The sequence below is a fragment of the Primulina eburnea genome, chromosome 4 (genome assembly GCF_022965805.1).
Source record: "Primulina eburnea isolate SZY01 chromosome 4, ASM2296580v1, whole genome shotgun sequence".
Classification (NCBI taxonomy): Eukaryota; Viridiplantae; Streptophyta; class Magnoliopsida; order Lamiales; family Gesneriaceae; genus Primulina; species Primulina eburnea.
The window spans coordinates 44,740,923-44,756,082 of NC_133104.1; the positions used below are offsets into that span (position 1 = coordinate 44,740,923).

The 15,160-nt window shown below is 36.4% G+C and overlaps 3 protein-coding genes across 3 annotated transcripts; 1 reads left to right on the plus strand and 2 right to left on the minus strand.

Moving 5' to 3' along the window:
* Positions 1-5: 5 nt before the first annotated feature.
* Positions 6-5,170, plus strand: LOC140829479 (protein unc-13 homolog). Its single transcript, XM_073192742.1, has 5 exons — positions 6-772; positions 1,133-2,014; positions 2,082-2,534; positions 2,681-2,867; positions 2,946-5,170. Exons 1-5 carry the CDS (start codon positions 296-298, stop codon positions 3,917-3,919), a joined length of 2,973 nt encoding a protein of 990 aa, XP_073048843.1. The 5' UTR covers positions 6-295; the 3' UTR covers positions 3,920-5,170.
* LOC140829482 (cyanate hydratase-like) lies at positions 4,897-7,381 on the minus strand. The gene is made up of 4 exons (XM_073192744.1): positions 7,054-7,381; positions 6,244-6,315; positions 5,274-5,382; positions 4,897-5,170 (listed from the first exon to the last, which is right to left on the minus strand). Exons 1-4 carry the CDS (start codon positions 7,317-7,319, stop codon positions 5,096-5,098), a joined length of 522 nt encoding a protein of 173 aa, XP_073048845.1. The 5' UTR covers positions 7,320-7,381; the 3' UTR covers positions 4,897-5,095.
* A 3,882-nt stretch (positions 7,382-11,263) lies between these two features.
* Positions 11,264-14,584, minus strand: LOC140829483 (KIN14B-interacting protein At4g14310-like). The gene is made up of 3 exons (XM_073192745.1): positions 12,899-14,584; positions 12,085-12,698; positions 11,264-11,933 (listed from the first exon to the last, which is right to left on the minus strand). Exons 1-3 carry the CDS (start codon positions 14,531-14,533, stop codon positions 11,402-11,404), a joined length of 2,781 nt encoding a protein of 926 aa, XP_073048846.1. The 5' UTR covers positions 14,534-14,584; the 3' UTR covers positions 11,264-11,401.
* Positions 14,585-15,160: the final 576 nt, after the last annotated feature.

The following is a 15,160-nucleotide window of genomic DNA, read 5'->3' on the forward strand; positions in this document are numbered from 1 at the left end:
TTTTTCGCATAACAATGGGTCCATAACACACAGAAAACGAGAACCATCAATCTCTGCACCCTCTTCCTTCTAACTAACATGGTCTGCTCCCACCAATGTTTCTTTTGCTCCTCTTTTCACATTACATTCCTTAAAGTTCGATATAATGTTTACCAGCTTCTCTCTTCCCTCTCTTCCACCAGACTTCTAATCGTTATTATCTTTGAAGTCTCCGCCATTGATCCACCACCACCTCCGTCTGTCCAACGCCAATCTGAATACCGGAACTCCTAAACCTGGCTCTTATATCAGCCACATGGATCTCTCTTCGCCTTTCGAGAAACTCGATGGTCTTGACCGGGATGACTTTCGGGAGGCGGCATACGAGATTTTCTTCACAGCATGCAGGTCTTCTCCGGGGTTTGGTGGACGGAGCGCGATCACTTATTACAACTCTTCAGAAGGCGGGGATGGAAATGGGTCAGGTCCCGGATCACCAATGAAGCCACCGGGGGTTGGGATGGCAGTGACGAGTCGGGTGAAGAGGGCATTGGGGCTACGAATGTTGAAGCGAGCGCCATCTTCCAGGCGTTCGAGCTCATGTGGAGCGAATCCATCATCTCCAAGTGGCGCAGGGTCGAGTCCGAGGATGTCGTCGACATTACCTGCGTCGTCAGTGGCAAGGCTGAGGCGACCGATGACGTCGGCAGAAATTATGAGGCAGCAAATGAGGGTGACCGAGCAGAGTGACAATAGACTTCGCAAAACTCTAATGAGAACTCTAGTTGGCCAAGTATGCAATATTATTATTTTGTGTTACGATGGATATTGCATGCATGGTTTACGACTTTTTTTTGGGGGAAATGCATACGTGGTTTACGACAATTTGAAGATACATATAGTAGATAAATAAATTATGGAGTTTATTTTAAGATGATAAATTTTTACTTTGAAAAGCTCCTATAAATTAAATTTTTTTCCTTCCCTATCGAATTCCTTGTCGGTTAATGTTATGTTAATTATAACCAAATAGATAAACAAAAACTTCACCCTAGCATATATATATTGACAATGATTTTTGTTAGAAATGTGTTGTTTATTTATTTTCTTTTTTAAAAAAAGAAAAATATTTGAAGATTCGTTGTTTGATTAGATGGGCAGGCGAGCAGAGACCATAATTCTTCCCCTGGAGTTACTCCGTCATCTGAAACCATCTGAATTCAACGATGCTCACGAGTACCATATCTGGCAAAAACGCCAACTAAAAATACTCGAAGCAGGACTACTCCTCCACCCTTCTATCCCACTAGAAAAATCAGACGTAGTTGCCGCTAAATTTCGAGACATTATCAATTCTTGCGAAACAAAGGCAATAGACACGGGGAAGAATTCGGAGGCAATGAAAACACTTTGCAACTCTATCGTTTCCTTGGCTTGGCGAAGCCCCGATGGTGGAGCCTCCGACGTGTGCCACTGGGCCGATGGATACCCCCTCAACGTCCAAATCTACACAGCGCTTCTCAGCTCAGTTTTCGATAGTAAGGATGAAACGCTAGTCATTGATGAAGTCGATGAACTGCTAGAGCTTATGAAGAAAACGTGGTCTACTTTGGGGATTAACCGGTCCATACATAATCTATGTTTCACTTGGGTGCTTTTTGAGCAGTATATCGCAACTGGGCAGGTGGAGTCGGATCTTCTAGGGGCATCTCATGCTATGTTGACTGAAGTAGCAGCCGACGCTAAGAAGGTCAATAGAGAGGCGATTTACATCAAGATGTTGTCAAATGTTTTAACAGCAATGAAGAAGTGGTCTGAAAAAAGGTTGTTGGATTATCATGAAAGCTTTGATAGGGGAACAGTTGGAATAATGGAAAGCATTCTTCCTTTGGTTTTCTCTGCCACAAAGATACTAGAAGAGGATATTCCATGCTACGTGTCGATTAGTCAAGAAAAGGGAGAGACGGGGGACGAAGCTTCGGGGAATAGGATCGACTATTATATTCGAGCATCACTGAGAAACGCATTTGCCAAGGTATGTATATCTACACTCTAAGAATGTTTTCTTTTGCTTGGTGTTGCTAACTTTTTTATATCGATAGATGCTCGTGGATAAAAATGGAAACGGGACATCCCTTGAAGGGCAAGAAGTGAGTGAAATGCTCATCAAATTGGCTAGAGAAACCGAAGAATTGGCTTCAAAGGAGAAGGATATATTCAGTCGAGTTCTTAAGAAATGGCAACCCATTTCTGCTGGAGTTGCGGCTGTTACACTGCACACTTGTTATGGGACGTTACTAAAGCAGTACTTAACGGGCACGTCCATGCTCAAGAATGAAACAGTCTTGGTGTTGCAAAGGGCTGGGAAATTAGAGAAACTTTTAGTACAGATGGTGGTTGAGGATTCTGTTGAATGTGAAGATGGAGGCAAGGCAATTGTGAGAGAAATGGTTCCTTACGAAGTTGATTCCATCATAGTTAAACTTATGAAACAGTGGGTTCAAGACAAGTTGAAGCAAGGGAATGAGATTTACCAAAGGGCAAAAGAAACAGAAGTAAACTTATTGAACCACAAATTCCTCTATATAAGTTTATAAAGAAAATTATTTCTAATATACACACGTGGAATCGAAATGTCACATTTCACCGTAGAACATGGAATTGGCACATTAAGTTCTTAACTTTTTTCATAATTCTGCAGACATGGAATCCAAAGTCCAAAACTGAGCCGTACGCTCATTCTGCTGAAGAACTAGTCAGATTTGCCAAGGAAGCTGTAAAAAATTTCTTCGAAATTCCTATAAACATAACAGAGAATCTTGTTTATGATCTTACTGAAGGTTTAGAACATCTCTTTCGAGATTACATAACGTTCATTGCATCATGTGGTAAGAATTGCTAATTTATCTAGTTTACACAATTTTTGTCTCTCTAAATCCTAAGCACACATTTTTTCTCATTTTTAGGATCAAAACAGAGTTATATCCCCACACTTCCTCCGCTAACACGATGTAGCTTGGATTCAAAGTTCCGAAAACTCTGGAAAAGAGCAGCATGCAGTGTAGGAATTGAAGATCCAAACAATAATTTGGGCAATGAAGGAAACAATCCCCGTCCATCGACAAGTCGTGGAACACAACGCCTATATATCCGTCTCAACACCTTACACTACCTTCAATCACAAATTCACTCCCTTGACAAAACATTAACTCTGTCGCCGAAGGTAACTCCATCACCAAAATCCTGGTTTGGTAACAGAAGGCAACTCAACAGTTCATATTTTGAACATAGCCGATCAGCGATACAAGTTGCTTTTCAGCATGTGGCAGAAGTAGCAGCCTATCGTCTAATATTTTTGGATTCAAACTCGGTTTTCTACGGAAGCCTATACATTGGTGATGTAATAAATTCAAGAATCAGGCCAGCATTAAGAATACTCAAGCAGAATCTTACTCTTCTGTGTGCAATAGTGACTGATCGTGCTCAACCACTAGCTCTACAAGAAGTAATGAAGGCCTCTTTTGAGGCGTACCTCATGGTTTTGCTAGCTGGTGGCAGCTCCCGAACCTTCTCCAGGTTTGATCACCCAATGATTGAGGAAGACTTTGACAACTTGAAACGAGTATTTTGTACATGCGGAGAAGGTTTGATAGTTGAGGATATGGTTGAAAAGGATGCGGAAACAGTTGAAGGGGTGGTGGCATTGATGGGGCAGTCGACCGAGCAATTAGTAGAAGATTTCAGTATTGTGGCATGTGAAGCTAGTGGGATAGGAGTGGTGGGTCCAGGGCAGAAACTTCCAATGCCACCGACAACTGGTAGGTGGAATCGATTAGATCCAAATACCATATTGAGGGTACTTTGCCATAGGAATGATCAAGCTGCAAACCATTTCTTGAAGAGGACATTCCAACTAGCAAAGAGAAGGGACTCGAGATAATTAAGAACACTGTATTCTTAAAAAAAATTAAAACAATATACACCAAGAGATTTCTTAATATATGTAATGAAGTTTTCTTTTTAACAAAGTTTTAAATGAATTTTTAGTGGTATTCCTAAGACAAGAATATAGGATGGGAGAGCACACTTTTAAATTTTGTCTTCATTTTTCTTAGACCTAAGCAATATTTGATTTGTAATATCAAGGGAAAATCGGGAGTTGCTTGAAAGATTTTTCTTGTACTACTTTGGATATTAACTATTGTTGAAAATGTATTGGATAGTATTACCACTAGTGTCTAGACACACACATGGCATCATGACAGCGTCTATACCGATGTTTATTGCAGAACTGTGCAGAATAATGATTTGTATGACCTCTGGAAAACAAATTATAAGAAAAGTGAAAATCGGTGACTATGAGACAAACTCGACGACTCATCCTTAACTTTACTCTGAAACGATATTAGTTTATTGCTTTACTCCAAAACTTCAAAGTTTTAGACAACTTCAATCAGAAGATGGAGAACCAGGAGTTGATTTTTCCAAAATCAGCCATATATTTTCGATCATACGTTCTGATCATATAAAAGAAAACTTCACGAAGAGATAGCTATCAGGTATGAGTTTCTTACAAAGCAGTAGTCGAAGGTACATGTCCTTGCCTCTTCTTTCCAGTTCACACGTTTCTGGATAACAATATTACAAAGCCCTATTGACTGAGTAACTATATTCACCTTTGAGGAAAGGTAATCACAGGTTTCTTTGTGAATTTTATATTTGATCTCCTAGGCTTGTTGAAGCTGTTTTAATGTAAATTTATTAACACGCAAATTTCATTTGTTTCTTACACAACTTCCAGGAATCTTGAATACAACTACAATGAGATTACCACTAAATTGATACTGACCCTAACTGCAATTTCAAGACCAGTATGGAGGATTTTTTAGATTTAACTAGATTAGAAATCATGCAAACTTCAGAAATAACCAATACATTTAGATTTAGTTACCAGATTATTATTTAAATTTTGCAAGAACTACATATCAGATCTTTACATCAAAATGTAACATGGATACAAGATCTGACATTTCATGGTACCTGAGTATAATTCATAATCGGGAATTATTTAATAAAATAGCAACAGCAACACACACAGACAAGGGGTAAGGGACAACTAAGATGACCCTTTCTTTGATTCATGAAATTGACTTTTTATCTTTCTTGTTCTTGATACCATATGCTCAGTACGCTGGACAAGGAAAAAATAAATAAGAAAATTTATAGCAATTAATTGTGAAGTCCAGAAACAATTGAAAAATTAATTTAACAAAGAAAGTAATTCAGCCACGTACATGCTCAGTGTGAGGCAAATATTTCCCGTCAAATGTCAAGACAACACGATCCTTTCCATCCACACCTTTAATTTTGTCGACTGAACAGTAGAAATCAATTGCCGACATGCTACTTGTTAAGTTCCCCCGTCAAGCAAAAGATTTTAAAAAGAAAAAGAAAAGAAAGGGTAAGGTAAATCATATTGATTAAATATTGTAATTTAAAGGCTCAAGTTCACCTTTTTATTTAGGCCATCACCACTATTGTACATTATAAAAGTAATACCACCACCCGCAAAACTTTTGGTAATTTAAGCCGGAATTATTAAATAGAAGCATGATCATAAAAGAAGTTTAGTTACTAACAGAAAATAAGAGGTGATACGCTGTCAGAAACTAAGACTCAAACTTGACTATTTAGCATTGACACTAGACTTGTAATTACAGCAATTATGCAATTTTTCGGGAACAAGATAAAGATTTTAATGTTCAATTTCTTGAGAATTGTAACAGCACTTCTCTGGCAGAAAAAGATAAGGTCCTGCTTCCTAAACTTGTAAAAGGAATTCGATGGTCAATTACAGGAACTATGTTATATTTATAATCGACCACGGAGAAAGAGTGAATGTCCTGCCTGCTTAATGACAAGGTGATAATTTGTGCAGGATTGGGGATATGTAGGAATCATAAAAAAACAAGGGAACCTTTCAAATATTCAATTTTATCAGAAATTAAAAAATACATATAACTCACAGGTGAAAGGTCATTTAAAAAAAAAAAAAACAGGGAACCTCAAAAAGGACATAAGAAACTGGGTCTGTCCACAATATCTATAATGAAGCATTTACCAGATGATATTGCACATTCTATGGCATATATAAACAACATGGAAATGTGATTGTAATTTGTATGCCACATTCAAGTTACTATTAGTGTTGAGACACTAACTATGAAGCAGTTACCAGGTTCAAAATAAAGAACAACTACTTACATGCCATCACCAAATTCCTCATTGATGATCTCCTTTATGCTCTCCCCAAAATGCATAACAGCTTCGTTTAACCTGTAAACAGGAAAATAAGAACTTTAGAGATCATACAGAGATCCCGAAAGGCAGCACAAGGTCAGACAAATGCATAGTTGCAAACGACATTTTAATTGGTCCAAAAATCAGGCTTAGACTCGGTCATCCCAAAATTTCTGGACCAAGTAAATACCTTAATTGAACTGAAATACCAAAACCTGTGGCGAGCTAGAAATTTCAGTATAGATACTTTTCCATTCAAGTGAAATCCCCTAATATCTGACTTTAAGTTCTTTTTGTGCTATTCTCTCTTTGCACAGAAGCATGGTCGAAAAGGTGGAAGCTTTTGCAGTTTGATTCATATTTTTCGACATCAAGCACTTATCTTCTATATCATAAATATTGCGATCCAAATAACATAAACTACATCATCTGTAAAGATGAAAAGACCACACACACACACACACAAAAACTAAAGCCTATACAAAGCATACATGATAAATCAACTCAAATATACAAACTCAAAATTGTTCAATTAAGTTAATTTACATCGCTTCACTCACTAAATGCATTAACGATTCTTTCAATAGGGAAAACAATCGTCTTTCATCAAAGAAAACAAGTTTCTCAAACTCAAACCCGGAAACAATGCCAGCAAATCTAACCCCCACGCTTAGCAAAATTCAACATAGAAAGTAAAAGCTTTCCAGAAACTAATTTCAACGAATGAGAAAATTTCACCAACATAAGAGGACAAACCAAAAGCAAGCGAATTACCTATAAATAGTGGGTTCTTGAATTAATCTTGGATCAAACGATCGGAGGGGCGGTTGCATCATCTCATGAAGGTGATCTTCAGAGAGTTCGGGCAGGGCTTCCCGGAGTAACGGCGCGGTGTCCGGCTTGAGCTGGGCTTGGCGCCGCAGGAGCTGAGCCACGTACACATTAGTCAGGCCAGTCTCCTCGGCTATCTGCCCGTAAGTCTTGCCCGAGTTCCTCTTCACCGCTTGGAGTGCATCCACCGTGCGGAGTTTGGATTCCATTGAGTTGTTTCCAGACACAAATGTTCCAAGTGCTATTATTATTCAGATTTCTTTATTTCCTGTTTTTTTTTTTAGAAAACAAATTAAAGTTCGGTCAATGAGAAAAAAGATTGAAACTTGATTTATAATTCTTAAAAGAAAAATAAAGATTGATAAATGATAATTTAGTTTTATAGAGAAAATAAATATATCATACTTAGGCATAGTTTGGTACGCATGATAGGATAAACATGTGATATATAATATAAGGATAAGTTAAGGATAAATAAGATGTAGGATATTATATTTAATGTTGGTATGATTTTAATAAGAGTGATTAATTTATATATTAGATTGTAATGACAAAATTAACCTTATCATAATAAATTTTATAATTTCAAATTTGTTGCTTGAGTTCTATTTCTTATTTGTTCATGCGTCGACAATGTTTGCATGATTTATTTTTATTTTACCTAATTTTATATATTATATAATATGATAATTGAGCCCTTAATTTTGTGAGCCAAGTCAAATATAAATTTTTAAAGTTAATCGAGTGATACTAATAATTTTATTGAGATTCATACAAATCATTTATATAATTATCTCGAGTTCATTTATATATTTATCATATTATATAATATATAAAAATAAATAAAAATATTTATTTAATTTTAATTTCTACCTACAAGTAAAATGAGAGAACAATAGGGTTTAGGATTTTTATATATTGAGGGAAATTAAGTCATTTGTGGTGTTTTTATCATTAGATTAAAATTATCACATCTCATTTAAGGGATAATTTATCCCTATATAAAATTATTTATCACGGGCTCATGATAATATCATGAGCTTTTAAAAAATGTACCAAACATGGGATAAGAGATGATTATTTATCAATCCATCTCTTATCCCATGTACCAAACTATACCTTACAGTATATTCCATCATTAAGAAGTAAGTAATAATCAAGCTCAAGTGTTTTGAATTAAACTATTTTACAAGAAATTGAATTTCGATAGATTTTTATGTTGTTAGGTTGTTAATATCAGGAATATTTTTTTAAAAAAAGTTTGATGTTTTAACTTATAAGTTCTTGTATTTTATACGTTATTATGATTTTATAAACAATAAAATATTATTTTAAAAATAAATTGTTAAGATCGATATTTTGTTTATTTGTGTGTTCCACACAATCGTATTTTGAAGCAATATACCATATTATCCATTGTAATCATATTTATTTATTTATTTATTATTTTTATTATTTTTCGACATGACATTCTGATATCTTTAAATATGTTCAAACATTTCGATTCGAGCTAAAAACATTCAACTATTTTAACTTTTATTCCTCTCTTATATTAGGATTTTGCTTCCAAATTTGTGCACTAATTTATATGGATTAGCTTATCTAATTTTTATGACTTGAAGAACAAAATTATCCCAAATCTAATGGATAAGACATGTAAACGTACGTGGCATCACAAACACCCTTGCTATTTTTTTTTTTTTAAAAAAAAAAAAAATAGCATTACGTTTGTTCAATATTCCTCTGATAAGGTAAAAATGTAAATACTTGCAACTTAATGAAATAAACATTAATAAGAGAATTAATTATGTTTGTTCAATATTCCTTAGCGGAAAGAAGAATAATTAAGAGAATTAATTATCGATTATCGTATCTTTAATACCAATTGCGTATGTCTCGCTTCAACTTTACATAATTACGTCGATCGAGTTGTACAATGATAATATATAAATGTTTCAGAATTCATATAATTACTTTCGTAAAATCGATAGATAAATAAATAACAGTCAGTTAAACTTAAAACGTTATTAAATAAATTATTCAATTTAAATTAATTGTATTTTTCGTTTAAGAGAGATTTGCACCAATTTAAGTTCAGAAAGCAATTACCAAAATGTGTCTCCATCTTTTTTTTTTCTTGGCCCACTTCATCTATGTGAAGTTTCGTATTATCATGTTAATTTTACATATTCTAGATACCAAATAACATAATTTTGGTTTTATATATTTGTCATTTTACGAATTTGATAATTTTTTATAAAATTTCAAATATTAGTCATTTATTTTGTTTTTTTGAAATTTTATATCAAAAATGTTAATATAACACTCTACACGTTAGTGCACATCACATCGAAAAAAATACGAAGATTGACACACAAAAAAAAAAAAAACAAAAATAGCAAATAAGATTAAAAATTGATAATCTATACTATTTATTAATGCTGAGCACCTTATAAAAACTGCCAAGGAGGACACCATCTTTTTTTTTTCCAGTTTTACCCTTACAGTTATAGTAATATTAAACTTTTGTTTTTTTGTTTTTTTTCTTTCACCACACACTTTTATTTTTATTCCAATCATTCAAATATCAATTTAGTCCGTCCATAATTTGTCAATTTTCACTTTAATTCATCGATAATGATAAAAAAGATTGTACACACACAACACGTATGTATATGCATAGTATCTAGTAGAAATGAAAAGAGAGAAATATATATTTAAAAAAAATCCTGTGAATAAAACCAACATGCGATAGCGATTACGTAATTTGATTCAAAACCCAGGGCAAAACTGAAATATCAGTTGCTATATAAAACGCAAATTAACGCTGCGAACGCTCACCCTTCTCTTTCTCCCCCCTCTTTTAAAACCTCATTCTCTCTTTTCTATCGCCCGGAGGCGCCACCCTCACTCCGCCGGCAGCGGCCCACTGCCGACCAACCATATTTTCAGTTTTCTTATAAATCCTATTTCCTGAATCTAATCTGTTATCCTTGATTGTGTCAACTTTACATTTCCGAAAAATTTTGGTTGTTTTTTTAACCGATTTATGCTTTATTTCTTGTCGTTTTAAGTGAAGCGACTTTTTTGCCCCTCGGGGTCTCGCTGACGTGGAACTCTTATCTTCATTTTTTTTTTGTTTCCTTTTAACGGACGGTCAAGATGAGCTCGCACGCGGGAGGAATACTGACGCCTGGCGCGCCTCGAAAGCGGAAGGAGAGGGGACCATCTGACGGTGTCGCGTCACATGAACCGTTAGTCAAACTAACGGCCGTCAGAGGGTCAACCGACACAATGACGCCGTCTAGGGTAGCCGCGCCGCAGCTGAAGCCGCTACACTTTAACCGGCTCTTAGCCGGTTACATGGCTTACGAATTTTTAACCGAAGGAACATTACTGGGACAGACGTTTGATCCGGCTCGACTGGAGCCTATGGCGGTGGACGCAAAGAATAAGAAAGTTGAGAGCTGCAGCCAGCCGAGTGGGAAATTGGAGCCGAGTACGTACGCTGAGATGGCAAACCTGTTAAAGAGCGATGGAGCCCATATTCCGGGAGTGGTGAACCCCACCCAGCTAGCACGTTGGATTCAGATGTAGACTGACGTGGGAAAATGTGATCGGTTAGGACGACATCAATGTTTCTTTTTATAAATAATTTGAATTTCATATTACGTGTTCTTGGCTTGAATATATATATATATATATATATATATATATATATATATATATATATATATATATATGAATAGTAAAGCGTGCATGGGCTTGCATGCGTGTGAGGGAGTAAAATACGAGATACGTGACGCTTCTACCATAACTTGGTTGGTGGAAAAATATTTTTACAACGATCCATGTCAGAAATTTATTTGTACATTTAAGGATACTCTAAACTTAAAATAATGGGATACAATTGTTATTCTTATGTCAGATTATTAATCTTGAAACACATGCTTAATCTTCAAAATTCATAAAAAAAGTTTGTCCATTTTTGCATCATACTCCTTGTATATAATAGGGGTTATTTAATCCGTCGTATTGTTTTCATGATAGCGAATGCCGCACTGTAATTCAAACTACAAGCAACCATTTTCACAAAGCATCGGTTGCATGGTATGTTCGAAATGCCAAAAAGCAATCATAGTTTGCATCTGGAACACTCAAAAAAGAAAAAACCTCGTACAAAATGTCGTGACATTGAATTCAACACCAAAATGCAACAGGACAGACAATAAGTTATTGGACAATCCATATATATCTTCGAGTTTGATACCTAGTTTATTCACATAATTATCTATGACAAATACCTCCATTTAGCGGGGCGATCTCTCGATACCAGAAGAACTTTCGGAGCCAAGTAATCAAAGGAAGGAGAATACATGTCATCTGGTCCAATGATTTCTTTTGCATTCTGTATGTTATTATAATTCATGGAGAGGTACTGAGATCCATCGTCTTTCAAGGATTCAAAAATAAATAAGCCGAGCCCACAAACTCCCATTACGAAATTTGAATTTCCCCACACTTGCGTCAATGCTGAGAAATGGGAGTGAGCTTTCGATTCTGGTAATGTGTAGGTGCTGAAAAGATTCGGCTTCCGTAATGAGAAGCGTTGGATTTGGGAGGTGGATTGCTTTTTAGCCATTGATCTTAAATTAGTGCATCCAATGTATACTGCATCGCCACAAGAAAAAGCTGACTGAACGTCCGCACCAACTTTTGGAATCTTAAGACCTATACCAGATGGGTGACGAAAATCAAGAACATTAATGGAATCAGGAGTGCAGAATACCCCATCATTTCCCTCTGCATCCGATGAACCAATTCTGCAAAAAGTACAAAAAGTATATACACAAGTATGAGAAAAATGTCTTGTAGTCAACTTAAAGAATTATTTAGATACACAAGTATGAGAAAAATGTCTTAGAATCAAATTAAAGGAACTATTTAGATAATTGTGTGAGAAATGAGTGTTACCTCTGCCTAACTCCTCCGCCTAATTCTGCATCGGTGTTGTTCACATGGAGAGCAGAAATTTTTCTACCAGATGAAGAAACAGAGAGTAATGCCTGAGGACTGAGAGAGCTCACATCAAATAGAGAAACAGAGTCTGCTTCTGCTATTACCACTTTTTCTCGATTTTTCCATTGTAAAGGGCTTGCATAATCCATCGCCAACACGGGCTTCTGCAACTCCCATTTCATTACTTGATCTCCATCACGTATGTCATAAATTTGCACCATCCTTTGACCGCTAGCTGTTGATATAATTAAAGGTCCACAAGGTTTATACCACCATTGTCGGTTTTCAGTAGCATTATACATTGACAAAGTGTTTCTTCTAAATATGGTGTTGTTTGACAAGGGAGCGAGGGCTGTTCTTGTATTAGTGGAGTCTTCCTCAAAGTGAAATGCTCGTATATTTTTTGAGTAAAAATCCCACGAGCAGAAACCCGAACCCACAGAATTTCCAGCAGATGCCGCCACAACATATCTCCCAGAGCACCCATCTGCGCTTGGGGCACGGATTAGCCAACAATCTTGCCACAAGTTTGGTGAGATTCCAGCTGGAGGTTTGTACTCTGCCTTCTCCTGAAATAGACACAATTATAGCATAGTTGATAAATACTTTACACTTCATTTTTCATTAAAAGCTCCCAACACTAATGCATTAATGAACAAACACATACAAAATACTATAATGGTTCACTGTTTTATTTTTAACAGATAGAGATGAGCAACAACAATGCAAAAATTTGGAGTAGGCGAAGTGATTCAAGTAAGATACATACCTCACAGTTTGTTATGTCATAGAATGAACAAGAACCATCATCATGAGCGAGAAGAACAGACTCTCCTTCTGACACAAACCATCCTCCAGTTGAGGTCTTGTAACCAATTTCATTCGACTTAAACATACAACTGTCTTCTATCTCCTCCTCAAATGTCATGGCTGGAACTCTCCCTTGGTCATCAAAATCATCGAGCTTTTCATCAGCCATCAGCATAGCATCTATGGTAACTTTATCATTAAACATATTAATGGAAGAAGTTCCCACTATAGAAATTGCCGAATCCTCCATTTCTTTAACTTCACTTGACTCTGCACGAGCCTTTGTTTCCTTCTTGCTCAAATAAGCCAAGAATTCTGAAGCAATGGTATTGCCATCTAAAGAGCTCACTTTCTCCTCCAAATTCAGTACACCCTTCTCGGTGGCAATGCTATGGGCCTCAGAACCTTCAGATGTAGTCCTTGAAAATGTTCTCTCTCTTATCAACTTATGATGAGGGAATAACCGAGCATCCAATTCTTCAACATTTAACCCCTTCACCGAGTTTCTTACATCCACCAATTCTTTCTTATCTTTCATATACTCAATTTCACCATTTTTGGCTGACCCTGTCTTGGTATCTCCATCATTACGGACAACGTGGTTCATAGCCCTCTCAATCCCTGAAATCTTTTCTTGAATATCAGACAACATCATCTTTGACGACTCTGAATTAGTCATATCCAACATTTCTTTAGTCCGCTTTATATCTGATGCTATTCTCTTCACTTTCCCTTCCAAAAAAGCAAGCTTTTCCCGGAGCTTGCTGGGATGCTTGTTCACACTATTCTCTCTTGACAGCCCAGGAAAATTACTTACTTTATTAACCGTTTTAGACTCTCTCAAACCAGACCCATATTCAACTTCAACACCAGAAGTTTTCAACGCTGCTTTTTCTAAAACAGAATTTTCAATGAAATTATCGAGGTCTGATCTTTTAACTGAAATTGAGCTCAAACTTCCTATTTTTCCCTCATTACCACCATTATTCAGAACCATAACCTTAGATTTCACGATTTCTCGAGAATTCTGTTCCAGCCCTTCTTCAATTTCTCCATTTCTATCCAGAACTTTGGAAACACTTTTCTCAAGATCAGATTTTTCCCCAGATTTATCACTCAAACCCCTAAAATTAGAACGATTCCCTTTCACCTGATGTGGGCCTAGGGGAACCCTAGTAGAGCTTTTTCTCAAATCAGATAAAGCTCTAGTAAAATCAGAGGGGCTACAGCTCCTACCTCGGGGAACCGAAGAACTCGATCGCCTGAAGCGCGGCTCCGCGCGTGAGTCCTCCACCGGAGGCGGCGCCGCCGCTAGAGCGGACTTATCAATCCGTGCCATAGGCCTGATGTTGGGCTTCTGAGTTGCTGCCCGGATACGGGATGTAGACCTGGAGTTCTCCTTCCCTGTGGAAATACACTTCCCGGAACCTGGAGTGATTTTTCCCCAACCAGTGCCGCGTTCTTTCATCCGGCGAACTGCCGATGACGAAGACATCGTGTATGGGGAAATTGAAAATGGATCCTGCACTGTGTGTGTAAATTCACTGCGGGACTTGGGTGTGGAGGGGGAAGGATAGAGTGAGAAATTGGGCATGTGTCTGCCTGCTTGGCTTCCTTCATCTTTTTCCGGGCGGGAAAATTATTTATTTTTTATTTTTGAATTTTTTTGCTGGTCCCGCTGGGTTAGAAACGCGATTTTTGTCTTCTGTGTCTAAAGTCGTCTTCATCAAACTATTTGGTAAATCGATTATGGAATTTTCAACATTTTCGGAAATATGATTTCTGGCAAAAACCATTATCAAAAATTATTTGGGATGCCCTGCTCCAGCAAGGCCCAATAAAATATATTGGGCCTTCGAGCGGAAACTCTTAACTAACTCCAAAGCCCCAAATTAGTTCCATTTTTATTTTTATTTTAATAAATAAAACTTCCGAGTGCGTACACGATTCGGCTTTTGGAAACTTCACACATAACTGTCCACCAAGTCAGACGAAATTTTAATTAAACAAAGCAAATCAATTTAATTATCTTATTAGTGATTTTATTTTTTAAATTATGACAGAATAGATTTTTAAACTTTTAAAATAATATAAATAAGTTCGAACTCGATTATTTTATAGATAAATTTGATATAGATTTCTATTGATTAGTATAAAAATATTTAATAAATTCAATTTTTTGTTGTTCGCATATTTAATTGATATATATATAAATACTTGA